The 13,718-nt window shown below is 37.0% G+C and overlaps 1 protein-coding gene across 1 annotated transcript in view; it reads left to right on the top strand.

Annotated features, from left to right (window-relative positions):
• The first annotated feature begins 1,485 nt into the window (after positions 1 to 1,485).
• Positions 1,486 to 13,718, top strand: part of LOC139968710 (extracellular matrix organizing protein FRAS1-like) — a 137,778-nt gene continuing 125,545 nt past the window's right edge. The window contains exons 1-2 of the mRNA XM_071973012.1: positions 1,486 to 1,779; positions 3,276 to 3,544. Coding sequence (XP_071829113.1) covers positions 3,418 to 3,544 — 127 coding nt within the window. The 5' untranslated portion in view covers positions 1,486 to 1,779; positions 3,276 to 3,417. The remainder of the gene's footprint in view (positions 1,780 to 3,275; positions 3,545 to 13,718) is intronic.

The raw sequence follows: 13,718 nt of genomic DNA, 5'->3' as shown, positions 1-13,718 counted from the left end.
AGATTAGGCCTGTAAATGGCTGTACAAGTTTTGTTTCCATTGAAAGTCCTGTTGGTTTGTAATCTCAGTTAGTGCTTTACAAAGAAATTTATGTGCATTGGATATATATATATATATATATATATATATATATATATGGGAGGTGTCAAGGGGGTTGATGGGGGAGTGGGGGCGGACATCTGAGTTGTTGAACTTGTTGTATGGGCTAAAAGTGGATCGCAAAACATATACACCATGCATGACAAAATTGCAATAATGACAATTATTTTCAAGATAAGAAATTACTTGAGAGAGGGGAAGGGAAGCGGCCAGAATGGAGTGGGGTGTGACATAGTTGGAAGGAGTGGTTGTGGTGGAAGGAGAAGGTGTTTGGATAAAGTTAGCTCTCAAAAGGGCAGAGACATTTTGCAACTGCGATTTGCTATGGTAGATGAGCGTCTTATGTCAACTGAAGTGGAAAATATAATGATGAAGAAAAAGTGGCGCCAGGGAAAGGAGGGGGGGGGGGGGGCGGAGAGGCTTCAACCTCGATTTAGCTGGATCATTCAGTTGGGGGCCATTTGACTTATCAAAGAGAGTGTCAGGCATAATGAGTTTAGGCTTCATAACTTTTGAAGTATGTTTGAGAATAAACAAAACCTATTAGATAATACAAACGGGAAGTTTGTACTATAACAACATTAAGACTGCTAAAATAACGTGCTTGTATAGTGGCCTGTTTGGCTCCTGGCTAAATTACAATCATTCTCAAGCCTCGCCTGCTATCTGTCCGTCATACACTTATTAGAAGCTCCCTGTGTCATTCATTATAGTGCAAACAATAAGATTTTTGACAATACGATTTGTTTGGCAGAAAGTCCCTGAAAAATAAATATGATTGGAAATTTACTCGTAATGGTGAATTTATTATTTAAATCGCAATAGATTCATGTTCATTCATATAATATAGATACATCCCACGCAGTGGTTAAGTAGTTGGATAGTTCATCTAAAAACAAAGTAGAAAAAACACACATGTAAATGATCCTATAGTCTCTGGTTTTCCTACCAACCGACAATATCACCACACTGCATCACGGATATTGTAAACCCGGTGCAGACAAATATTTGTTTATTTACAACGTAATCCTGAGATCCCATTTTAGCCAAATATATTTGCTATTTTAAAATTTTCAACTTATCTTCAGTTGCAAACATTTTTCATGTACAAGAAATGCAATCTTTTACTGTTCAAAATAACGTACAATTATTGACTTTTCTTAGGCCAAGAAATATCATTGCCCATCATAAGTCTTGAAATGTTCGATCAGGCTGATATTAGAAAATGAAGACTAGGTTTGTATTCTTTGGGTCAAAGATATGTCCAAAAGTCTTTGACTGTGTAAAAATAGATGGCGCATGACTACTAAAGTTAAACTCTAAAGTTTGTTGTGAACTTGGGAAGCCTTGAAATGAAACCGCAACTTTCTGAACTAATCGTTACCACATAACATGATACAGTACAGAGCGGCTGTACTGAAGACCACTGCTGCACTGTACGTTCTGTATCGCGGTTCATCACGTTCGTACGTGGTGTGTGTGTGGGCAGGCTTCTTCTACTAGGTTAGCTTTGGAAGTGGGCAATTGTTTCCATTTGCCGCTTTTCTGTAAGCTGTCAGCCAAAAGGAAGACATCCTCGCCACCACTATAGTTAAATTTACTATGCCTTTGGATCGTGATTTGAACTTATACCAAGAAAAGGAAAATTGACTTGTAGATGTCTGTTGCATATAGCCTACGGTAAGTCCAATTGATTATTTTCTGACATAAGCTTACTATGGGTGTTAAGTAGTACTACTGTAACGGGATTGTCATTTGGCTTACTACCTTTTACACCTCCGCATGTAATATATAACATTGGCAAAATGTTAAACTGCAACGTTATGCAGACATCTAAGACTTCTGAATAGTGAAATTTCCACAAGTAATAGGTTTAGCTTAGTTCTAATGACTAGTGTAGTCAACATTCTCCTTCACCTAATGTGACATTGGCCTGTTACTTACTCTATCTATGCACAGCGTGAGTTCGTTATCATTTTGGCCGGATCTCACTGTGAGAGGTGTTGCTTAAACACCGGTTGTGTTGTAAACCACAACGCTTTATGACTACCGTCTGCACTTTCATGCGGTTATATTTTTCGTGTACCCGACATATTACAGTGGGAATTGTCACGAATTTCTTTAAGTGGGTAGTAAGTATGAAGTACCATTAATGCCATTGAGAGGGATATGTTTGCTCATTTTCTTTGAACATTACAAACACATTATCAAAGTGTTATGTAATTCTAAGGTGGACCAGTCACTCATTTAGGCTAGGGGCCTAGGTTAACATGGGACTTGGTAGAAGATTTAAAAATTGTGCAACCCTGATGGAATATGTTCATTCATGAAGTGGGTAGAAAAGTGAGCTGATTCTCAGGATCCTCACAAAAAAAAAGGGAATGTGAGAAGAAAAAGAGGGATAAACAAGAAATACAAACTTGAATAAAAACTGGAATTATATTTGCTCATTCCTTGCCAAGACTGCAAAGTTGCAAACACGCAGCAAAATGATTTGACACATTCTGAGGATAAAGTAGAAAGAGCTTTTTGATGACCTCCACAAGGAAGAGAGTAACTAGAGAATAATGCATTGATAATTATTAATTAGTGGGTGGCATGAGAGCAATTATAAAATAACCCGCCATGCGAAACCTTGCCCTCAAATCGAGTGGCATACGTCGGATATTCTAAAATATTTGAAAATATTTTCAAAGGTTTGTCTGGTGTTGGATACTTTCTCAAATACCCTTGCAATCATAACGAGAACGACCCATCATTGACCCCACCAATCTTATGCAAGTTCAATGTTAAAATAGTTTCAAAAAGAGACTTGCGTCCAAAGGTATCCCTGAGAGTGGCTACACTGGCTCCTGTCATTAATCTTCATGTACTGCGTGGGCATTGTGTGTACTTGTGACGATGAAGCTGTCTGCATCAGGGACTTATGTTTCGCCAGGGTACAGTATTCTATAATTTTACCATGTCGTGAGCCAAACCTATAGCCTACTTCAGGTTCCAAGTATGCATTTATCAAACATTTTCATCTCAACTACTCAAAAAGGAATGTCTCATTATGAGAGATAAATGAAAAAGACTCTATAGGTAAAGTATGGAAGTGGGGGCCAAAAAAAAGCGAACTGAAATCATTAATCCTTATGTTTATTTCATTTGTTCTTTCTTTATTGTTTTGGCAGGACTCAACCATTTTGGGATTTCTAATTTGGATCTACATACGTACTGCTGCAGGCCATCTAAGCCAAATGAATTGTAAAATCTAATGGCAATATGTGAGGAGAAAATACTCTACAGGGGAATCCTTTTAATTGATAGAACGCTATGGCCAAGGCAAACTGGTGGAGATCAGGTGTCTCCCAAACTTGGAATGGATTTTTAATCGGACAAACTTATATCTTATTGGGATATTTTATACTTTTTATCCATACTCAGTCTCCTATTGTGGAAGGTAAGTCTAATTTAATCCTTACAAGCTAGAGATTAATTTGCATTAATTTTGTTGATTTGTCATCACCATTTTTTTTTGTTTTTGGGCATAGTATGTTATTTGTCATGTATCAATATTTACTGGGCTGTTCTGTAATTACTAAGAAACTATTTATCACCTTTAATCATGGGTTTGTTGCAAATTTAAACAATAATGGAAAAGGAGTGGGTGAATTGTAGTCAAATTTGCTCTTTGTTGTTCAGAAATCAGCCAGGTTATATTATCACTAGAACATGGCCTCAATATCTTGTTAGATATCTTAGAACAAATATTTGTAAAGTAAGTGATGCGTTGTTGATCTATGGTTCAGGGAGTGTTACAAAGTCAACTCAAGTTGTTTCATTGTTCCGCCATGGTTTTGTCTGGATCGCAAGCATCATTTAAGTGGAAATCTGTAACCATGGTAATGATAGTAGACATCTACTACCATTAATTAGTGGATAGTCTGATATTATCCAGACTTTGACTGCATTGGACAAAAATTTGCCTCTTTCAGGAAAATAAAAGTAATTCTCAGATGCTTTCATTTGAAAGAGTGAACTTTTTTTTTTCTGTGTAGCAGGTTTGATACGTCTTTTCTTTTCTTTTCAAAAATTCATTAAAAAACTATTTAATAGTGTATGTAGCAATTCATCAATTTTTACCTTGTGTTTCTATGCGATACCAGATTAGTAGTTATTCCGGGCAATAATTTATCTGCTGTCGCATAGCAAACCTGCGAGATAAAAATAGGTAAAGTACTACATCACAGCAAATCTGTATATATATACTGTAGCAGTTTTGTGTATAGGATTTGTAGCATTTCCAGTAGGACTGCTATATTGGGAGCAATATTGAATATATATTCACAAAGCCAAACATACAAACTTTCATCAATATTATTGTTCCCTATATTACCCTATATAGCCTCTTTTTGTCATCACATGTAGAGGCTATGATACTGACATAAATAACCTTGCTTACCTGAAATGGTACAGTAGATGACAATTGTGGGGGTGGGGGGTAGTATGGAGATGGGCAAATAAGAAGGACACCAATGAAATATGGGTATAAAACTGATCAATGTTCTCCTTGGGAAAAAATGGGTAGATGATGATCGCTATTTTATAAAGTTTCTTGTAACTGAATTTCCGCTGTGCGACTGTTTTCCACTCAGCGTCTGTTTTTACGCTATATAGTTGATTGAATACCCGCTCCGACTCCCGCTCCTTATGTCAAAGCATCCTCTACTGACCGTAACCAGACAGCTTACATCCTGTTGGGTGCATGAATCCTTTCTACTTCCCTAGCTCTTTATTCCCAGTGAGTCATATTATGAGAACGCTCAGCTATTATTACCGCCATGCATCCTCTTTTCCAGTCGATACAATTTTTCTGATCTAAAACTCAGGAAGCAGATTTTTAACAATCTATTAACTTGCTGTTAATAAAAAATGTGTTAGCCTTGGGAAGGAACTAACAAACTTGAATAAAATGAACATTGGCATGTCATTATTTAAAGAGGTGTTTTTTTTGCTTCCATGTTTTGAGTAGCTAATGAACCAAGTCTGCAAACATTCATGAACATTTCTCCAAGGTATCTTTGCTTTTTATAGTTATGTGAAAGTTTTTCGAAGACAAAAAAACTTCTAGGGCAGTATCTATAATTCCGGCAGCCACATCTGGCGGTAGAGCTCTTATCGTTGTTCAGGGCTGTTGTAATGTCCTTGAACACCAAAGTAGTGAACTTGGTTGGATGTGGTAACATCAGGAATGACATGAATTTTCTTGGCCTGAATTTCATTGTGGTTTGAACAATTTTTAACCCCAGATATTGTGGTCTCAATAAGGAGGTGCACAAATATTCTAATAAGGCCCAGTCTGGTTATTCTGCTGCTGGAAGTATTATTATTACTTACAGTTTGATATTTATTTATGATTTGACTTACTAACTGAACATCTAGAATTCTAGATCACTTTCTAGATTACTTTTCTGTTGTGACATTTTTGTTTACATATACAGTATCTTCAATGAGCTGAATGCAAATTTGGATTGGTGTGAAAAGAGGAAATTAAAGTTGAAAACTAGAAACTTAAGATTGTAGTTTTTCTCATAGGCATTGTCTAGACATTTTCCCATATTAATCTCATGAATGCAAACAAAAATGTGGAAAACTTTTCCTTTTTTTTTTGCAAATTTTTTGCACTTAGTCTATATTGCAATTCACTCCTAAAGGTATAGTCTGTTTTAAAGTCTTTCTGCAGCGAAGTTCCTTGGAAAAAAGCAGCTCCTCATAAAATCTTTTCTTGAAGTTTGCTACACTGTTAATAGTGTCGATAATTTCTGCCGTCTGTATAGTCCCTTGTAATTACCTTTCCCGAGTTTCTTTAAATGATTACAAGGCCACATTTTGCGTGTTGCAGGTATAGGCTGCCTACATTCTGCCGTATCTATATATATTTAACAGTAGGCTCAATTAATAACTGGCTGTTAATGACATCCAGCCTTGACTTCAGTGACTTCATTGTCTCCCCCTTCCTTCCTCTGTCAGCAGCATAATTTCCTTTTGACAGTACATTCCCGCTGAATAACTGCAATGCATGATGGGATATTAAAGACTGTGTGCTGTATGATCGTAGCTTCAGATTTACTGTACTGATAGAGAGGAAAGTTAGCGAAGCAATTATCCAGATTTGTCTGTCTGCCCATCAATTTGGAATAACTGTCTGTTTCCATGATGTACAGTATACTGTTTTTTGAAGAGTCTATGGAACTCTGCTCCATTATGTTCTACTATAAGGGACATGCATGACCAACATATCTCAAAACATTGAAAACAAAGCCAAACTGCATGTCTTTCAGAAAAGGTCACAAAAAGTCTGAAAGACAACTTTGATTTTTGAAATTTTACAGTAGAACCTCATTCAACCAATGAACGTCTTCCTTAATAATGTATTCGAAGGCTGTGGAATCTCCTAAGATGAGTAATATACAGGTCATGCATAGTTACATAATTGGTAAAGTTGAGTTTAATTATTTTTGCCAAATTGGCCCAAATTTCTGAAGTTGCCCAGTAGGATACAGTCTTCTGCTGATATATGGTGACCTAATGTAGACCTCTTGTAGGGAATGTGACGTACCATATACTTTAATCAACCTACAGTACAGTACAGTAGTCTGAGGTTTAACTTCTCTTTACTATACTGCTGGCAATAGGATACTTTATTTGATGGTCTTTTCTTTATATTGAACTTAACATTTTAATGTACAATTTACACTACAGGAGTGCTTGCTGTCAATTTTATAAAGAAATTGGTACAGTAGTCTGAGTCTCTTTTGTAATTTAAGGTAATACTTGAAGTTTTTTCTTGCTTTTCTTAATCTTGTTAGCAAAATCTTGAAAAGTCTAAAACCAAAATAATAACTAAGTAGGCTTCCTCTAGTGAAATGTGTTACAACTAAAACGTTTTGTAAACGACACTGGTTTTGGTTTCGATGACAAGAGAAACCTATAGCATTCATGATAGCGTGTAAGAGTGTGTGTGTGTGATGCCCACCTTGTGAACACGATATCTCAATATAGGAATCATGTGTAATTTTTATACTTGGTTTGTCATGTAAAATTGAGAGGAAGAACCCATTTGTTTTTAGTAGCTCTAGGTCAAAGGTTATCTGCGGTCACCAGAGGTCAAACACTGAAACCTTGTAAACAGGATATCTCAAGATACTGTAGAAGGCATGGATACTTCTCATACTTATCATGTGGATCAAGGAAAAGAACTCTGTTGTTTTTAGTGGAGGTCAAAGGTCATCAGTGGTCACCAGCGATCAAATATTGAAAACGTTGTAAACATATCTCAAGTTAGGAAGCATGGATACTGTTCATACTTGGCATGTGGATGCATTATATATTGAATAGAAGGACTTAATTGCTTTGGTTGAGGTCAAAGGTCATCTGGGTCACCAGCGGTCAAAAACTGAAAACTTTTTAAACATGATATATCATGGTAGAAATCATGTAAACTTCTCATATATAGTATGCGAATTTGCCATATTGAGTACAAGAATCCTGTTGTTGGTGTAGGTCAAAGATCATTTGAGGTCACCAGAGGTCAAACTCTGAAAACGTTTAAACATGATATCTCAAGGGTAGGAATCATGGATACTTCTCATACTTGGTATGTGGATATTTCACATTGAGTACAAGGCCTCTATTGTTTTTGGTGGAGGTGCATATTACCAAGTACAGTAGACTGACCTGTGTTTATCATGCCTTAGTGTAATTGTACATCAAAATAGTGGTTCAGGACTTTTATATTATAAGAGATATTTCTAGTGAATAAGCAGAAGTCTAGTGTAGCACGTCATAGAAAGTAATCTCAATGCACTTTGCATTCTGGTTTTTGTTCTGCTATAGGTTGCCTAGGAATGTATAATATGCCTACTGTTGTAATAGAACATTCTTGTTAGTGTTAACAGTTAGCGATTATTAAGTCTAATATACAATGACCAAGAATGACAAATTTGGGAAGTTTCATTGTGACACATGTTAAGTGGGAGTGAGGTACCATAGTTGTTATTGTGAAAGCAATCAAGCCCATCAGTGTACTATGCCTCATAGTCATTACTGTATACGGACTCATTGTGTGTATGAAGGCCTACTTCAGAATTCTTTAAACTTCTTTGTTAGTAGTCATTCATTGTGTTGAATGAATAATGCCGACTCCTAGGGGCAACAAGTACCCCAATCCTATCTGGGTGTATAGGCTGGAACATGACCTTGTTAGTTTCTGTCTTTGAACATCAGCTACTTAAATCTCTTCTAGATTTTGCTTTCTAAAGTCTATCCAGCGATAATATGATATATTGCTATCTCCATAATTATATTTGTACATTAAAATCCTCAGATAGATTACAAGGGGTAATATAAAAGTGTTTTAAGTCGATGGATTTCAATTACTGATAAAGAGGTATCACGGTTTTGTTCCCGTCAACATTTTGATTCTGAGTAAACTGACAAGTAAGTACGTAAATATGATAGTTTTTTCTTTTCTTCTGTGAAACATCCTATTTTTGACTGTCATCTATAGATCTGGGAATAGTAGAAACGAGGTAGAAGAAAGAAATTCCTTTTCCAAGCCTTCTTATTTGGGCAGGTGAAAACAAAAGCCTAGCCCCTAGTAGGAACAAAGGCTGCCCATCCCCCTCAACTGGGTTGAGCAATGAATTACCTTGAAAATATGTTTTGTGACTAACAAAAGGTAAAAAAAAACGAGAGAGAGAGAATAAAAAAAAAGGTGTCCATTGGAGTATGAAACTATTGACAAGTACTACAAGTGACTTCTAATGGTATGTGTGAATATTCAAGCCTGGCACTGATCGAACTTCAATAGAGAATCTTATTGTCAATCTATCATGCATTGAAATTTAGTGTAAACTGATCAAATAATAGATTCTGTTTTTTTTTTCATGATTATAATGACATGTGTGGTATGCAATTTTTCACCTTGACTGAATAAATAGTACTGTACTACAGCTAAAAATATGACTAAAGTCTATGACATTAACCCTTCAGCTACTACAATGAAATCATTGATGTTAGTTGGTACTTGGTAAACATGTGTGCGCAATAACTTTATTCTGAAAGTCTGCTTGCTACAATAAGAAATCAAAACTACAGTAAGGTATAAATGAGGTAAAGGAAATGCGTTCCGAATTGGAATGAGGGTGGTATTGAAGAAATTAGCATGCATAGAGTTCTGGATGTGCGACCTGATTAATTCACTTTGGCTTTGAGTACAACGTTTCTGTATGCTGGCGTGTTGGACGAATCTAACAGACTAGTAACAGTAATAGTAATTACCGACTTTGCAATCCGCGATTTATAGTCACTGCTGACTGTGCAAACCGCGGCCCCCTTCACAGTTTTGCAAGGTCGGTAAAAGTGACTCCATAATCTTTTTCCCTTTGGGAAACCAAACTATATATACATGAAATCTCACAAGACACTGTTGTATACGGTTATATTCTATTGTATGGAATACAGTTTATTCTTGTGCACAAAATGTCTCTTTCTGCAATCCGCGATTTTTAGTCACTGCTGACTGTGCAAACCGCGGCCCCCTTCACAATTTTGCAAGGTCGGTAAAAGTGACTCCATACTCTTTTTTCCCTTTGGGAAATCAAACTATATATACATGAAATCTCACAAGACACTGTTGTATATGGTTATATTCTATTGTATGGAATACAGTTTATTCTTGTGCACAAAATGTCTCTTTCTGCATTTGTTTGTAGACACTCACAAACGTAGCTGAAGGACACTGCAGCCCCTGCAGCATCCTTCAGCTAGGCTGTGTAGTATATAATCTATGGTGGAACACAGTCTCGCACAATAGGCAAAGGATGTTTGCAGAGATAATTCTCAATTATTTGTGATATTGATTCATCTTAAAATATCAGCTGGATTTTACATCTTTGCTGTAGTTTTTCTTTGTGACACAGTGCCTTGTAGACCTCTTTACTGACTGTACAACAACAGAGACTCAGTTGCAGAAATAGCAGCTGCTACCAGCTACCGAAAATTTTTTGATACACCTTCATAAATATGATAATTCCATATTTTCTTAACTGCTCATTTACTTGATAAAGTTTAGGTCTGGAAAAGATGTCTCTGTGATGTAGATACTGTGTTCAGTCTGTGTGAGGAGTGAGTTAATCTCATTTCAGTGTGTCTGTGGAATATATTACAACAGGATGTTTGTGGACTAAACGGCATACTACAAGGGCAGACTGCTTGTGTATAGGCTCTAGGACACCGTTGTTACAAATGAATCCACTGTATGGATGCCATAAAACGGGATGCTTCAATGACTGCAAGCAGATGTAGTTGATTAAATCGACGATTTGATTAAGCTTTTATTAATCTAGTAAAGCTATTATAGAGTGAATTTTCTTTGCCTCCTCACTATTCTGTCTGCCCACAACCTTAGCACTCTCATTCTACCGTGTCTAGAATGAACTTGTAACCTTTTAACACTGCGCTCCCTCTATGGCCAGACCCCTCTGGTCAATGCCCTTCCTTCTCATTCTGCCACCCTAAGTGTCTACATTGTTTGTTTTTGGCTCCGGTTTAATTTCTACTTAATTCGATCCCAACAGTTTCCTAGGATCTTTGGTTAGTATTTGCTGGAAGTTAAAGTAGGAATATTATTACACTTCATTCAGGGTGAATTCGTTGGATTCAGCATTCATCATCTTTTGACTGGCGCAGGGCGGTATTGCTGCAGTACTCTTTAGATTGTAGATAGACAGACACCCACCCATCCACATGACCATTTTATGATGTTGAAACTATTAAAAGAATTTGTTAAGGACAATGACAGTTTCCACTTATACAAGAACATACAGTCTAGAAGCAGACTTGTTATTTTGCTTTCTCCTGAATTCATTAGTCCAACTTCCTTGGCATTCATATCATTCCTCTATCACACGGCCATCCAACATCTGGAAATAATTTACTTGATCATGTTTTAATTACAGAAAATGACTCTATAGTGGTTACACATGTGTGCCAGTGTGCACATTCCTGATTTCCTACAGTAGTACCCAGCATTATTAATACAATTATACAGACTAGCCAGTCACACCACGTGTCAGACCTTTCATGAATACTGTTATTTATGAGCTCAGCTAATAATGAAGGTCTCTGTATCATATCTTTTACAATGACTGTCTATGAAAAGTGTCTTAAATTAATTAACATAACCGATCTGCTCTTACATGTGAAAATTCTTCCCAACTCCTTTGGGTCTCCTTGTCTCGATGAACCTGTGTAAACCATTTGTCTTGGATCCATGTTCTACTGTACAAATAAAATAGATTGTTTTACTTGCTGTTTATCTGCATTGCACTTCCTTCAAGTTCACAAGATGGATGCTGGAATGAAATTCTTAGACGTGTCTGGGAGACTGGGAGTAGCAATGTCTTGTTACAGTATAAAAATTAGCCTTCCGTCTTCTTACTGATAACCACAGTATGTTTGTCTTCTTTAAATCTTGGCAATATGCTGCTGCCCATCACTCATGTGAACCATGGATTGACTTCGTTCCTCGCTTACATGTCTCCCCACAACCATAGCACTCTCGTTCGTGTGTTCTATTTATCATTTAATGTGCAAAGAGTTATATGTGTCCTTCACCCAACATTTGAGAAATTGAAGCTTTTAACCTAGAAGCAAAACTTAAGACTTGCATTTGGCATAGAAAAAGTACCATCTTGAAGTTGAAAACATGTTTTAATTTAAAGGGTTATACTATAAGTATTATCTCATAAATTTCTTCTAGTGTGAATCGGTCAGAGTAAAAAAATGGGGAATTCTCTTGAAATCTCTTTTCTGTTGCTTTCCTTGAGGCTAATTCTTGATACCTTCAAATTATTTGCCCTTTGATCCATTGATCCTCCCTCCCTTACATGCCCTCTTCCCCTGTCCACAAAATATGAAATTCCAACCAGAAAATGAATGTTGACAAACTACTATCAACAATTTTTCACAAACTAACAACGTTGAGTGTTTACTAATCAGAGAAATCTGTTGTGAACCGGGTGAGTTTGAGTTTGTCTGGCCTGTAGAAGCTGCGAATGTATTCATCGGACTGCGATTTGCACGGGACTGCGATTTGTATTTGATCTTCGTTCCTGTATAGGTGTAGGAAACGGGAAAAGCAAACATTTGAAAAAGCATTGCGCAGTCTACATCGTTTCCAGAAAGAGGAAATTATTGGCTTCCAATTGCCAGTTTGAGTTGAACTTTTTCTCTTCATAATTTTGACTTTCAGCAACTTGTTGAACATGTACAGGTAAGGGTAATAATAATTTCATTGACGAGACCATTCAGACCAGTGCCATGGAAGCATTTTTTTCCCATAATGGAGTTATTGTAATTAAATATTTTTTGCTCTGGAAATTTCTCTAATGTTTTATAAAGTGTGCGGGCTGTCGCAAGTAGGGATATCGTCTGAATCAACAAAATATGAAATCACTACAGTTCATTCCGTGGCTTTAGAGGACAGCAACTACAGTGCTGTTACTGTACACTTAAATAGATATCGAATATTAGAGCACCAAACAAATTTTTTGTGTCTTTTTTTTAGTTCAGTTACAACTGCTGCCATCTATTGATAGTCTTTTTTGCGCTATTCCTTTCAAGCGTTAAACTGCACTTCTTTCATAGTGTAGATCTGTCTGGACTGTACAGTTGCAATTTATAACATGCACAGCTTACTTCCCTCATGTATATTATATGCATGATCCTCTAATACTATTTGGTCGATTTGGTGCAATTTGATGCAATTTGGTTCAATTTGGTCACGTCTTTAAACATGGGGTGTGGCTTCCATCCATCCAGGCCCTGACTCCTCCTTAATTCCCCTATTGACCATTCGTATGTAAAGTCATCAAAAATTGGTCCAATTTTGATTGTATCAATAGTGTTTGCATTTTCCCCAGCTATTCAGTCTATTAACTCATGGTTTGTAGCAAGACCTGACATACATGTGTGAGAAATTTAAATTATATCTACTCATCTTTCATCTGACTCCACTTAAAATGTGCACTTCTCCTATCCTTCTAACCTTACTCATTAAAGGCTTTTGAATAAATTCAAGGGGTATTCTTTAAAAGTGACCTACTAGCATAGGAGACAGTTGACCAGTCGCCTACCAACTATTGAATTACCATCTGACTGTACCAAGGGCGTAGGAACCGGGGGGGCTGGGGGGCACAAGCCCCCCAGTGAAAAATATGGAGGGGCGGAAGTATCATTCCGCCCCCCGCTTCGCAAGTCAGAAAACCCCTTTTTCATTTCCAAATGAGAAAAAAATCTCATTTGGAGCACCAAATTGCATCTAAGGCCAGGTGAAAATGCAAAATTATTTACAAAATGGAGTGGGTGTTGAAGTGTGCTACATTGCACCAAATTGCATCTGAGGCCACCTGGAAATGCCAAAAAAATTCCAAAGGGGTGGGGGACACCCCCTCCCCTTAGACCCCTCCCCCAGGCCGGCCATCAGTCTTCAGCCCCCCCTTTCAAAAGTACCTTCCTACGCCACTGGACTGTACCCTATATTTGTTTCATTTACTACAATTAACTTCGCT

The sequence above is a fragment of the Apostichopus japonicus genome, chromosome 6 (assembly GCF_037975245.1).
Source record: "Apostichopus japonicus isolate 1M-3 chromosome 6, ASM3797524v1, whole genome shotgun sequence".
NCBI lineage: Eukaryota > Metazoa > Echinodermata > Holothuroidea > Aspidochirotida > Stichopodidae > Apostichopus > Apostichopus japonicus.
Note: the sequence above shows the minus strand (reverse complement) of the source record. Positions and strands in the feature narration are given on the sequence as shown.